Consider the following 13,736-nt stretch of genomic DNA (forward strand, 5'->3'; position numbering starts at 1 on the left):
CTTAGACATTCTAATTTTCCGAGTAGAGAGGCAGCCCCGGAACACTGTAAATCAATACAGGCCAACTTGGGCTTGTCAATAAAGGTATCCTCTACCCCAAAGGCTAGCACACGAGCAGCACGCGGAGAAGTAGCTGTTACCATGACCCACTCCCCCTTTGCCCCTTCCACTTGATCCGCCACTAGCTCCAGTTGAGAAGTACCGCCAGCTGGCTGTGCCCACCAGGCACCTGCCTCAATCGCGGGCACTGAGTTCGGCGTACTTCAGAGGGCCATGACAAGTAGGGGTCACTCCCATCTCCCTGCCCCTCTGGTCGACGGATGGTTCCATGTCTGTTGGTCACGGCACTGGCCCGGAGTAATCTTGCCGCATCCACGCCTCGAGGCCACGACGCCTCGAATCAAACATCTGCTACTCAACTTCCGACATTCCTACTTTTGCCCACGCTCTTTCTCACGAAACGCGCCCGGCCAAGCCATCCTAGAACAGGGCCTGTGGCTCTTCTCACACTCTCATTCTCAACGTATGTCCCTAGCGTTCCTGTGCACATTTGCGACTTGAGACTGGTCTGTCTGGGTGGCTCAGGTTCCATTTGACGACACCAGACTCGTTTTGCTGGAGCGGAAATCATCCAACTTCTAAATTCTGCGGTAGTTCTAACCACAACTGTACCAGGAACACACATCAACATCTGCTTAGAGATACCCCATCGAGTTTTCAGATGTGTTAGACCGAATCACATTCGCTTGTGCTGCTTTCTCGGGCCTCTGTCATCGTCGTACCCCTTTGCTCTTCGCCATGAGATTTGCGTCATGGGCTGGCCTCCTTGGCCTTGCCGCCATTTCCCATGCTAGCCATGTTCCCAGGGACTACAATAATAATGACTACTATGTCATACATATTGATTCGACTTCGTCCCCAGAACAAATTGCGTCTCGTCTGGGTTTGCGACACGAGGGCGTCCTCGGCGAACTTTCAGACCACCACATTTTCCGCTCACCAAAGGCCGAACACGACATTGTCAAGAGACAGCTACTGCAAAGTAAGAGGAGGAAGCGGGGACTGGGAGATCGCGACGTTTTGGACAGTGTGTTGCTCTCTACGAAGCAGGAGACTCGCCAACACCTGCATAAACGTGTGATTCCACCACCTCCCTCGGGGTTGATTTCGCCGCGCGACAATAACAAACCCGTCGAATGGGCTGTCAAGAAACAGCAAGCAGTCATGTCCCAGCTCAATATCCGCGACCCGATCTTTACCGAGCAGTGGCACCTCTTTAATCCCATTCAGATTGGTCACGATGTTAACGTGACAAGTGTTTGGCTAGAGGGTGTCACGGGCAAGAACGTCACTGTTGCCATCATCGATGATGGCATTGATATGAACAGTCTAGATCTGAAGGACAACTATTTTGCAGAGGGCTCTTACGACTTTAACGACCATGACCCTGTTCCCGCTCCTGTACTCTCTGATGATCGCCATGGCACTCGATGTGCTGGAGAAATCGCAGCAGTTCGCAACGACGTTTGCGGTCTCGGTGTCGCGTATGAATCCAAGATTGCTGGCATCCGGATTCTCAGCAAGCCTATCAGCGATGCTGATGAGGCTGAAGCTATGATGTACAAGTACGACAAGAATCAGATCTATTCGTGCTCTTGGGGGCCCCGCGATGATGGGCGAACCATGGAGGCCCCTGGTGTTTTGATCAGGAGGGCTATGCTCAAGTCCATTCAAGAGGGCCGAAATGGACTGGGATCTATTTATGTCTTTGCCAGCGGCAATGGCGCAGCCAGCGATGACAACTGCAACTTTGATGGATATACCAATTCCATATACAGCATTACCGTCGGTGCCGTCGATCGAGCAGGCCAGCATCCATACTATTCAGAGCATTGCTCTGCTCAGCTCGTAGTCACCTACAGCAGTGGTAGTGGTGACTCCATCGTAAGTATCAGCTTCCTCATTCAGTGATCTATGCCACATGCTAACTAATACTAGCATACAACTGATGTTGGAGAAAACCAGTGCGCAACTGGTCATGGCGGAACGTCAGCCGCTGCTCCGCTTGCCGCCGGCATCTTTGCTCTCGTTCTGGAAGTTCGCCCGGACCTAGGCTGGAGAGACATGCAGTACCTTGCCATGGACACTGCCAAACCTGTTGCTGACGAACATGCCAACTGGCAGCAGACGGCAATCGGAAAGCAGTTCAGTCACGTATTCGGCTACGGCAAAGTTGACTCCTATGACCTCGTGCAGAAAGCCAAGACTTGGAAAAAGGTCAAACCTCAGGCCTGGTTCTTCTCTCCTTGGCTGCATGTGAAAAAGGCAATCCCAGAAGGGGACCACGGATTAATTGTTAGTTTTGACGTAACGGAAGATATGCTGAAGAAGGCAAATTTGGAGCGGCTGGAGCATGTTACTGTCACAATGAACGTCAACCACACTCGGCGTGGTGACCTCAGCGTCGATTTGATCAGTCCGTCAAACGTGGTCAGCCACATCGCTACTGCCCGCAAAGATGATAGCGCCAACAAGGGCTATGAGGATTGGACGTTCATGAGCGTCGCCCACTGGTAGGTTCCATCCCTCTGTGACTGTGTCTCTGCTCTAACAAATTGTATGTAGGGGTGAAAAGGGTATCGGGAAGTGGACCATCGTCGTCAGAGACACCAAGAGAAATGAACACCAAGGCACATTCGTCGACTGGCACCTGAAGCTGTGGGGCGAAGCCATCGACCCTGCCAAAGCCACCAAGCTGCCTATGCCGTCGGCACAAGATGATGCCGATCACGATAAAGTTGACATTGTGACGGCGCCAGCGGCTACGTCCACCCTTGGCAGCCCAGCCGACGGCACCAAGACTCATGCGGATAAGCCTACCGACCACCCTGAAAGACCCGTTAAACCAAGCGCTACGTCAGCTGATAAAAAGCCTTCTACTGAGGAAGCTTCCGCAACCGCAACTTCTTCGTCATCTTGGATTGACAAGTTCCCGGCTTTTGGAGGATCGAAGACCGCCACAGTGTGGGTAGTTGGTGCGGGCAGCCTGATTGCAGTATTCTGCATTGGCTTGGGCATTTACTTCTGCATTGCCCGTAAACGACAACTTCGAAATGACCCCCGCAACAGCTATGACTTTGAGCTCCTTGACGAGGAGGAGGGAGACGGTTTGAACAGCGGTGAAAAGAATGGCCAAGGAAGACGAACTCGTGGCGGCGAGCTGTATGATGCTTTTGCTGGGGCAAGTGACGATGAGGAAGAGTTTGACGAATACAGAGATCGGTCTGCAGAACGTCTGGCCAGTAATGAAGATGAAGATGATCAGTACGTCGTAGGGGAAGAGAGCGACGATGATGACGGCCACGGAAGACCGGAATCAAGACCCCTTGGCGGAGGAAGCCGACCATAATGGCCGGAAGCTGGCGTTACGGCGTGTGCAAGAAAGATCGTTTGGCACGGGGTGGCAATATGGCCATGAAAGTCAGTTGGACCATGGTTACTTGATTTTTGGAATACGCTGCTTGCTACAGAGTTTTTTGTTCACCTGCATGGGGTCAACGGAGTTTGAATGTACCACCAGCACGGCATCTTGCCTACTTAGCATTATGAATAGATAATTTTGTCCTCCGAACATGATGTCATCAATAGGATACAGTGAAAGCGTACCGAATTGTAATTACTGAGACCGTTCCCATTACCGATTTGTCTAGGATGAATACATAGTAAAGACGGGTCTGGAATGAGAATTGCTATGAGACTACTCGCCAACGCCAAGCCGAAAAAATTGAACCGCAACGCCTAATCTTATTCAGGTGATCCAAGGACAGGAATCACGCAGCTACCACGCCCTCCTTCTCCATTTCCTTGATATAACTCTCCCAAAGACCAATTACCTCGCCGTAAAACGCGACATGCGCATCCGCCAACCCCCCTAATTGGGACTTGAACTCCGCCCTCTTGATCCTCTCAAAGTCAGCAACTTCACGTACAACCTCATCGTCAAACATGTCGCTTGTGGCGCGGGCATGTTCCACCTCGTTAGTAAGTTCTTCGACGCGAAGCTCGAGTTTACGCTGGCGCTCACGACGAGCTTGTTCGTGGTCCACGCCACGCACGTCTTCAATCTTAGCGCGGATGAAGGATCCCGCGCCGGAGGACGAGTAGCCCGATTGGAGGGAGTCGCGCTCGGTGGTGGACTTGTTGAGATATTCAGTGAGTTGTTCGTAGTCGAGCTGCTTCTGCTCTCGTGCGCGGAGAAGGCCCTTGAGCGACAGGGAGTAGGCTTGCATGTCGCGCAGGGAGCCGAGGTAGTCCTGGTCAGTGAGGTCCCGAAGCGTATGTAAGTGGGCGGCGGTGTCTTCAATGGAGGCGGCGAAGGCGTGGACTGCGGGCTCGACGCCTGGCTCGAGGGTGATGAGCTTTTGGAACTGCTCCGCGAGGTCCTTGAGGTCGGTTTCGAGGTCTCCTTCGCGGCGGACGACGCGGGCTACGACTTTTTCAATGTTGGCCAAGTCTTCGTCGAGCTTATCGCTTCGGTCTTTGACTTCAATGAAGCGCCGGTCCGGCTTGTGCAGCTTGGTGAAGGCGTTGATGAACGTGTCGGCGAAGTTGTCAAAGACACCACTTGTGTTGCTCGGGTCGGTGGACAGGCTGGCTCGGGTGCTGCGACTGCGCATCGTGGCGTTCCAGTCGGGGCTTTCGAGAAAGTGGTGAAGAATGGCGGCACGTCGCAGCACAGGATGGAGGGACAGCCGAGCGAGGAAGCGCTGGAAGGAGTGCGCTCGTCGGGCGGTGAAGTCTGATCCGAAGCGGTCGCCGCGAACATACTCCATGCGTTGCTTGTCGGGGAGGGGGGGCACAGCAGTAGCGGGATAGTCTCGCATGAGTTGCTTGTAGAGAAAGACGAAATCTGTGAATCGTCGACGGACTGTAGTTGTCTCTTTCTGGAAGGACTGGAAGGTGGACTGTTTCGGCATGTTAGTTTGCTGTTATACGTCAAGGAGGAGTTGGGAACGGGAGGCCGATAATGGCTGCGACAAACAAGCCGTGGGAAGGAATTCAACATAGAGAATGGCACTCACATGAGTGGTGATCAGATATGAAATGAATGCATCTTTGCTGCCGTCATTCTCCTTGAGTGGACTGCCAACGGTACACTCTAGTTTCTCGCTGCCTAGCCCGTGAGGATCATGGTCGCGACGTCTTGGGCCGGCTCCTGACGCCTCTCCAGAATGCTGATCGCGCTGTCCAGCGGAAGGGATAGGGTCTGCGGTCGGGTCATCCGCATGTTCTGTCCACGAGATACTGGAGAAGTTGTCCTGGTCGTGATCTTGGTCTGTGACCGCCATTGCGTTGTTCGATGACAGGCTTCGCAGTGGTGGTTTGGTCTCTGGGCGGGGCAAGGGGACGAAGCTTGGCGGCTACGTGCAGATAATTCTGTGGCAGGTTCGAGATATCCAATGTCGCTGGCCCCGGGAAAGAAGCAGGGCAAAGAAACAGATTTAAAACAAGGATCGTGGTGGACAAGACAAGCCGAGGGTTTGAAGCGCAAGTAGAATGTGTCTGGTAGCGTGCGGAAGCTTGGACGAGGCTGGCCTGGCATGACGATGTGGGGGGCGGAGAGTGTGGGTGCTAAAGAATACTTGAACGCCTCAATTTACTTGTAAGTCAACGAGCTAGGTCTCGCTTAACATTTAAATAAGCTGAGTTATAATCATGACTATGACCAATTAAACCGTACTTGCCAAAATTTGGCTCCTTAATCAATTCATTGTAGTTGTTGGATTCAGTTTCAGTTTTGCCAAATGTACCACCTAAACAGTCAGCCAGGAACAACCGGATGCGACTTGATGATGACGCACGCCCCACCCACTCGAGCACCAGACACAGTTCCAGATGGTAACATCTACAGAGTAGGGAGTACTTGACTCCGTGATAAACTGGGAGTTGCATTACTTTCTCAGCAATAAAATTAGTCTCCCAATTTCAACTCGCAAACCGTGGAGGTCCGAACCGACGTTATCAATCACAGTCCTAGACATGATACATCTAAAAATCTCAATGCAGTCTATTTCCTATCCCTTTGGTGGCCAAATGTCTATGTATATGTATCGCTATCACCATGATCCCCCATGATGGGCGTTGTTTCCGCCCCCTGATTTTCTGTTTGCATATCAATACAGCCAGCCGTGTCCAAAATCAAGCGTACTCCACTCCGTGACGAGTCATACATATGAGAATAAAACAAGATCGTTGAATGATAGAGTGGTATGTAATGCTTCCCGTGTAAGATGTGACGGCGGATAAGTGGGAGATGTATGTGTTGCGGCCAAGGTGAAGTTGTGTGTAGGGGCCTTTTCTCATTCGTCCTAGTAGGTTAACTTTAACCACTCGGTAGTATTTTTGTCCACATTTTCTTATTTGCTCTCCGTGCTAGACTTGGCCTTGACCTGTTGGTCAGTGGCCTGAGCCTGTTCGCGCTCCGCTTCAACCATTTCGCTAGCCAGGTTCTTCTCAACGCCTTCAGCTTCAGCGTGCATGATTCTCTCCTCCTTTTCGTCAATGTCTTCGACGTCACGAGGGGTAGCCATGCCGGTGCTCTGGCTCTCTTCGTTTTGCTCATTCTCCTCTTCAATAAGCTCTTGCTGCTCCTTCAGAACCTCAAGACGCTGTTTGTTTGTGGCAGCGCCCTCAGCATTGTGAACCTCGAGCTCGATCTCGTGGAACAGTTCCTCAGGAATAGAGGAGAGAACACCGATGAGGGCGTCAACCTGGCTTGACCCCTCGCCAGATCCCTGGCCATACATGTAAGCGTTGCTGAGAACAAGCAGCGTCGATGGAACGCCCTCCTTGAGACGGAGGTCCAACCAGGACTGCAAGTCAGTTCGCATACGCGCGGGAGACACACTGTGCGTCCTGATACCACGAGCAGCACAAGCCATCTGCAGTTCCAAGACGGTAAGACTGTCAACACCCTCAAAGCTGATGGCCTTGTCGTCTCGCTTGATTTGCCTCATACGGTGGCGGATCTGGTATCGGAGCATCATGTCGGTACCAAAGGTGTTGAGGTTCATATATCGGCACATGGAAACCAACTGAGGGCGAGAAAGATTGTCAAGGGTCATGTCATCGCGGAAGACCTTGCAGACCTTGATGACATCCTGGTGGGTGGGAGCTTCTCCAGTGGAGCGCACCTTGCGGAAGAAGTTGGCAAATTCCTCCTTTTGGGCTGTTGCTTGACTGAGAGGAAGACCAGTCTCTTTGAGGGTCTGCCGCAGGAAGCTGCTCACTTCCTTTCGAGTAGATCGCAGGACGGTGGCCTTGGCTTCCTTGGACTTCTGACCCTCAAAAGTGCTAGGCAGCATGTTGGGGAACAGTTTAAGTGCCAAGGGCAGGAGAGCTTCACCAAGAGGAACAATGATGAAGACAGAGAATGGGACAAGACGGCCCAAATCTTGCACTGTTCGTCTCAGTTGCTTGTTTTCTCTTCGAGTCAGGTCGTACCCAGCAGCCATCTTGAGCGCCAGTCTCCAACTGATTTTGACTTCTGTTGCGAGCAGTTTGCTTCCGTCCCAATAATGTTGAGCTTCCTTTTTGACTTTTTGCCATAGTGTAAGTTTCTTGGCTTCCTTCTCTGCCTTTGTAACCTCCTTTTCCTGTGCTAAACCATCCTTCTTTGCGGCTAGATCAGTGATGGCAGCTTCGGCTGGGGTTGTGTCGGGTTGATCGGCGGCAGCGGTAGAGCCGTTGGCGGCGCTGGCATCTTTTGCTCCGGCAGTCGAGGTTTCTTTCGGCAACGGTTTCTTAGCCTGTTCGACGTTGAACCCCGGTGGCGGCCCAGTATGTTGTGACTCTGGTCGGTGATGTTCGGTGCTGGCATGTCGCATAGGGATAAGGAGCGCCAAAGCCGAAACCTGTGAATGTCGGCCAACATGTCTGGCGATCATGGCAGGCGTGAGGCCGCGTGACAGGGCTCGGGCTACATGGAGTCAGCAAGATGGATGGGTTGAGATGGGTTGAGCAATGCTAACCATTTCCCACCAAGGGGTTCCTCGTGGCTGCCCGCCGGGCAACTGTAGCCGGTGCGCTCATGATGGAGCAACGGAGACGCCGTTAGACGAGAGATTGGAAAATTTAGAGTGAGCGAGTGAATGTCGATGTATTATGATAACATGTAGGCGCCCGCGCTGTGATCGAATTGGTGTTGCCGTGTGATGAAAACGAAGGTTTGGTGATGTTGATGTTTGATCAATTATGTTTGGGAGACGAGCAATCAGAAATGCAAGATGCGACTAGCAAAAGGGTCCATACCGGACGGACATGGAGCCAAGACTGACCATACCATGACATCCACATGCCTGGTTGACCACCAATGGCGGGACGGGCGGGAAGTGTCGGTCCCGTGCAACGACCGAAAGAAGCACGCAAGGAGCACAGGAGGGAGGCGAAGAAGTCTCTGCGTGCGTGGTCCGAGCGCTGATTGGTTGAGCACACGTGACACCAATTTCAACCGTTGGCCGTCTGCTTACCCTGGAGCCTCACACATGACATGAAGATTTCTCTATCCATTCTGGTCGTGATGGCGAAGCAGTAAAGTGTTGAAGTCCTGTCTATGTGAAGTCAATGCTTGACGTGGTCCTCTAAATGCTTTCAGACTTAACTTTGGAACATTTTAACACAACTCTGGCTCCTTGCGTGGGCCATCAGGCGAAATGGGAACAATGAGCTACTCTTCTCCAACTGCGAAGCACGATATGATGCCAATGTATGGTAATTATGTTTAGGTTTACGACTTGATGCACTTCAAAAACGAATAAATGAAAATATTGTCGCTATTGGCTCTAGTATAACAGTCTAGCCATCTATATCAGGATATACACGCTATTCTCCAGAACACCGGTCGCTACAAACCATCATCTACTTGCACCCGATGGATGCGAGAGTAAAGATGCCACCCAGAATACCGTTCAAGGCACCAGCCATGGCACCGCCAACCTTGGTAATGTTGTCACAGACACCGCCGCCAACATCGGGAACCTCAATGGTAACGTGCACGTTCATGTCAGCCTTCTGATCACCATCCTTGCCTTCAACACGGATGACAATCATGTCAGTGAGGTGGTACTGATCAACGTGCTCAGTCTTGCCGGCTATTTATCACGATATAAGTCAGTATTTAATTCGTGGTTACTTTCAGGGCTCAGGGCAAGGAAGACTTACGATCGCAGGGGATGGGACCAGCAGCGCCGGGAACGCATCCGTTGCCAACCTGGTATGGAACACCCTTCTTGACATCGTAGGGAGAGTGAGCAGCAACGTTCTTCACAATCTCAACCAATTGGTCAAGGTTGCCCTCTTGACCGGCATCGTTGAAGGAACCGCCAACGGCAATCTTGATCTTGGCACCAACAAGCTCGTCGTCCTTGACAACGTTGGTGTCAACCTCAAAGTTGCTATCGCTGCTGCAGCCGTTGGAGAGACAGTGCTTCTTGATCTGGTCGAGAGCGTCCCAGGGAGGAGTGCTTCCGTAGTTGACCTTGTGGTCAGCCAAATCGGCTTTGGTATTACCGCCATCAGGGTTGCTCCAGGTACTGGCGCGGCGGTAGTTCCATGTAGTTGCAGCAGCTGCGCCGAGAGCAAAAGTAGCGACGCGGAGAGTGATGAAGTTCTTCATATTGGGCAAGTATAAGAGATCTGCAGAATATTGTGTATTGTTGTTGGATATAGAGCTGTAGGGTGTTGTGGTTGGTTACTCTGGATGGTTTGGATCTTCAAATTTTGAGATGATCACGGAGACTTTATATCCTTCTTGCTCCAATTTTTGTTCCTACGTCCATTCACATTCATCTTGACCTCAACAAAGGTGACGATACTTAGATTTCCGCTGGAGATGATGTAAAACCGTAAGTAAACCCCGAGTGTCTATGTCGATCACGTTCCTAACGGTGAGAACTAGCGACTAAAGAAGTAAACCCACGACGTAGCTCTGTGAGATGGAGAGTTAGTTTCCACATCTACGTTGACTCTAATTAAAGGATACAAGGCACAATCATCACAGTAAAACAATCTCTTCGCGGACTCTAGCAAATGGCACAAAAGTCTAACACTGAGACGGTTGCCACTGATTGCCAAAAACGGCACCTAGCCCAAGTAAGCCGAAACATGAGACACCCAAGTCAGAGTTAATCCTTCCTATTCGTGATGTCATGTCAGCACTATCAAGCACAGTGGAGCACTGCCCGTACGTTCTCTCCATTTCAGCGCGCTCGATGGAATAACATCGCTGTCGCAGGCGCCTTTTCAGGCCGATCGCTTGCCGATCGCTCATTCAGAGTTAAAGTTCGTGATGTCACGGCAGTGTGGAAGCCATCACCACCACCGACCATGTCAGCGAGCCAGAGATGTGAGGCTACCCGCGCGGGAGACCATCGTGGCCTGCGATTCGAAGGAGAAGCCTGCAACTCAGCCGCGAGCTGGCACCACGGGTGTCGCCAAGTGGATCATGGCTCTCGACATGATCGAATGTTGGTCCAATATGACGCTAGAAGGATTCTTGATGCAGGGAACCCGTCGGCACGAACGGCAGTTAGTTGCATGTTCGGGACCGAAGTTGACTTGGATCACAGGCAGCAGGAAAGTGAAGTGCGAACTATACAGATATCCAGGAATAGTTTCCTACTCCAACCACCAAGTCTCCAGTCCATCACCTTGAAAATCTACCCCGATCCTCAACCTTGGGGCGCAGTGAGTTGATCATCGTTCTATTTTCAACTGGAGATACTTGTCGTGGCCGTAGGACACTAAGCTGCGGTTTTGTGGAGGCTTTGCCAGGAACACTCAAATCGGGTGTGTGGCGGCCCATCGGTGCGGAGGGACTGTTGACACTGGGGAATACGATACTTGCTATTAGCTAACAAGTAGTTTGGAGATGCTGAAAACTAACTAGATATCCATTCTATATGTGACGTTGCTGGCCTCCAAGGCATATGATGCTGAATACTGGTGGGCTTGTGGCCGACTGTGGATTGTTTTGCCCTTACGAGGTTGTCAAGTTCAACTACTTTCTAATATCAGCACTAATACTGTAACTTTTACGTGGGAGACTTGGAAGCTGTCCAGAATAATATGACTTGTGGAGTGTCAATTCGTCATTGAGTCAAGACGCATTGCTACGATGTGACTGCCAAATTTCTTAGCATGAAAACTGCTTCCCATTTCATTCATACGGCGATGGCCTTAGGTTTTCGACCTGTTTGTTTGGAGTCTCGAAATCATGTGGACACAAAGGCTCGCTCTGATCTACACCGACGAGTTGCCATAAGCAGCATCTCGTGTGAGTATGTAGCGAGCAGCGTCATTGCATGATCCTTCCTCCACTCCCCGGCACTTGGCGAGCCTTGTAATTTCTCAATGCACATGGTACGGGGTATTCAATCCTTCGGTGTTAACTTTACTTGACGTAGACATTGTGCCGCCGCGTGGCGCTCAGATGCAAGTCGCTGCCTGCTCCTTTATAATAGTACATGAGTCGATTGCACGTCAACTTTCATGACAAGGACCAAGAAGATGAACAAAAGATCCGGAGAGTCCGAAGTGATTTGCAGAAGCGGAGTTTTCTAGTATGAAGCAAATCTAAGTCTTGTCTATCTCTATGTGTACTCTACCCCGTAAACTCTATCAGATCTAAATGCATCTTTGAATCTACACTACCATACCTAGCAAGTCATGAACACACTTCACGAAGCCGTAAACTTACTCTTCGCCCTCAACACTGGACCGTATCTATACAGACCCCAATATCCAACAACGCCCAGCACACTCAACCCCCCCAACAAACTACACCCCCTCGCAACACCCATATTAACATACAACGGTCTTCCAAACAAGATGGCACCGCTAGCGAATGCACTTCTCAGCGCATCATTCGCGGCAAACAAACTCGCCGCATACTGCGGATAGCTAGTCGGCAAGTGAATAAAGATACCCAGGCCAACTACAAACGAACACCCGCAAAACATGACAATACCCAGCGTAGGAACTTCCCACGGAACAGATTCTCTCGACGTCCAGCCGAAGAGAAACATGCCCGCAGGTACACCAAGCACGGCAATGAGCCCCGGACGTAGAAACGTCTCCTGTACATCAAACGTCCCGAGCTTCCGGAAACGCGGCTCCGTCGTGAGGCGGTACCAGGTGCAGTACCATATGGTGCCGAGAATGCATGCGATGAGAACGCAGATGAAGACGGCACTGGTTAGGCCGGGCGTCATGTCGTAGATTTTGGGGTAGACAAGCGGGAAGACTTCGAAGAAGGAGTAGTATATTCCGTAGACGAGTGAGATCTGCAAGTTGTTAGTGAGCTGTATTCAGTGGAGAGTCAGTGATGACGACGCACGTAGATGTTGATAAAGGCAATGGCGGGATCCTTGATGGATATTTCGAACGGCTTGATGAGTGCCAATTTTACCACCTGTGTTGCACTGAGGTGCTTCTTTGTGAGTGAGCCCTTTGGAATGAATATGTTGGAACCGGTTCGTTGTCGGAGTCGCTCGGCCTTGTAGTACAACAGAGTCGGGGCTGCCGTCTCAGGCAAGAAGACGATTAGCATGACGAAGACGAATGCAGACAGCCACACGATTTCCCATAGAGACCACCGCCAGCTTTTTGAGTTAGTTAAGATTGCAAAGTAGACTTCTAGTTAAGGAACGTACCCTTCTGCTTCGACGGCAAATGCGGACAAGATGGGAGCCAAGGCTGGACCTGCATACATGGCACCGCTCCACGCCGCCAACGGGTACGGCATGTACACCACAGAAAACTGTAAATAGTTAGCTAGTTCTAATAAATCCAGTGCATCTTCATACCATATCACCCAGTGTAGCAGCCCCGGTTGCCAAACACGGACTCCCAAAAAAGCCCTGCAAGAACCGCAGCACGACCAGCCCCGCAAAGGAGTCGCACACGGCTGCACCAATAGAAAGAATGATGAAAATAAAGAATGTTACGATATACACCGGGTTTCGGCCAATGTATGCAATCTCGCTGAGTGGTGAGAATAGAAGCGGTCCAAGGCCATCTATCCCGATTAGTCTTGTCATGAACCACGCGCTGGGCCTGACTTACAGCCTAGAACGTAGAGGGCCAGCCCGAGAGAGGCAGCTACTTCAGAGACGCCAAACCGGCTCATTATTTGCCTACAGAATCAGCACCGTACGTTATATGGCTTATACGGAAGATGCGTACTCTTCGCTCGGTACGAATATCGACGATCCGCAGTACACGGTGAATGTATACACACTGTCTGGTTAGCATATCTTCCGCTGCTTACAGGCGAATACTCACCATATCACAACTGAAATAAATACTTTTCGCCATGTGCCCCAATTCTGCGGATTCTCAGAGTCATCTTCCGATTCCCTGGCAAGTTAGTAAATAGCCATTCATTCAAGGTGTAAACTTACCAATCGACTTCCACCTCTGCCAGTCCTCCATATTCATGTCTTGTCTGACGGTCGTTGGACCGCTGGACCGAAATAGATTCATCTACATTCCCGGGCTGATATTTCTTTGAATTGTCCGGAAAGGAGAGGTACTGGTCGCGAGAGACGAAGCGTACGATAGTGCCGAGGGCGGTATTGCGGAAGAATTCTGCCATCCTGACAGATGTTGCGTGTCACGAAACTCATGCTCAGATTATGTCGAGCCAATAAATTGTTGGCTTTATATTGATATCTAAA

General features: G+C 51.0%; 5 protein-coding genes across 5 annotated transcripts; 1 reads left to right on the plus strand and 4 right to left on the minus strand.

Moving 5' to 3' along the window:
- Positions 1-798: 798 nt before the first annotated feature.
- Positions 799-3,409, plus strand: VFPPC_08791 (KEX1 protease precursor; the record flags this gene model as incomplete). Its single annotated transcript, XM_018287437.1, has 3 exons — positions 799-1,944; positions 1,999-2,573; positions 2,626-3,409. 3 exons carry the CDS (start codon positions 799-801, stop codon positions 3,407-3,409), a joined length of 2,505 nt encoding a protein of 834 aa, XP_018140439.1.
- A 421-nt stretch (positions 3,410-3,830) lies between these two features.
- VFPPC_08790 (sorting nexin-4) lies at positions 3,831-5,348 on the minus strand (the record flags this gene model as incomplete). Its single annotated transcript, XM_018287436.1, has 2 exons — positions 3,831-4,964; positions 5,082-5,348. The coding sequence occupies 2 exons, from the start codon at positions 5,346-5,348 to the stop codon at positions 3,831-3,833; spliced, it is 1,401 nt and encodes a 466-aa protein (XP_018140438.1).
- A 1,068-nt stretch (positions 5,349-6,416) lies between these two features.
- Positions 6,417-8,091, minus strand: VFPPC_08789 (MRS7 family protein; the record flags this gene model as incomplete). Its single annotated transcript, XM_018287435.1, has 2 exons — positions 6,417-7,978; positions 8,031-8,091. The coding sequence occupies 2 exons, from the start codon at positions 8,089-8,091 to the stop codon at positions 6,417-6,419; spliced, it is 1,623 nt and encodes a 540-aa protein (XP_018140437.1).
- Positions 8,092-8,916: 825 nt separating this feature from the next.
- VFPPC_08787 (hypothetical protein) lies at positions 8,917-9,673 on the minus strand (the record flags this gene model as incomplete). Its single annotated transcript, XM_018287434.1, has 2 exons — positions 8,917-9,149; positions 9,220-9,673. 2 exons carry the CDS (start codon positions 9,671-9,673, stop codon positions 8,917-8,919), a joined length of 687 nt encoding a protein of 228 aa, XP_018140436.1.
- Positions 9,674-11,735: 2,062 nt separating this feature from the next.
- On the minus strand, positions 11,736-13,654 carry VFPPC_14483 (major facilitator superfamily transporter; the record flags this gene model as incomplete). Its single annotated transcript, XM_018292251.1, has 8 exons — positions 11,736-12,341; positions 12,395-12,659; positions 12,711-12,817; positions 12,864-13,075; positions 13,123-13,193; positions 13,243-13,296; positions 13,342-13,416; positions 13,461-13,654. The coding sequence occupies 8 exons, from the start codon at positions 13,652-13,654 to the stop codon at positions 11,736-11,738; spliced, it is 1,584 nt and encodes a 527-aa protein (XP_018140434.1).
- Between the last annotated feature and the right edge of the window lie 82 nt (positions 13,655-13,736).

The sequence above is a fragment of the Pochonia chlamydosporia genome, chromosome 6, assembly GCF_001653235.2.
Source record: "Pochonia chlamydosporia 170 chromosome 6, whole genome shotgun sequence".
Classification (NCBI taxonomy): domain Eukaryota; kingdom Fungi; phylum Ascomycota; class Sordariomycetes; order Hypocreales; family Clavicipitaceae; genus Pochonia; species Pochonia chlamydosporia.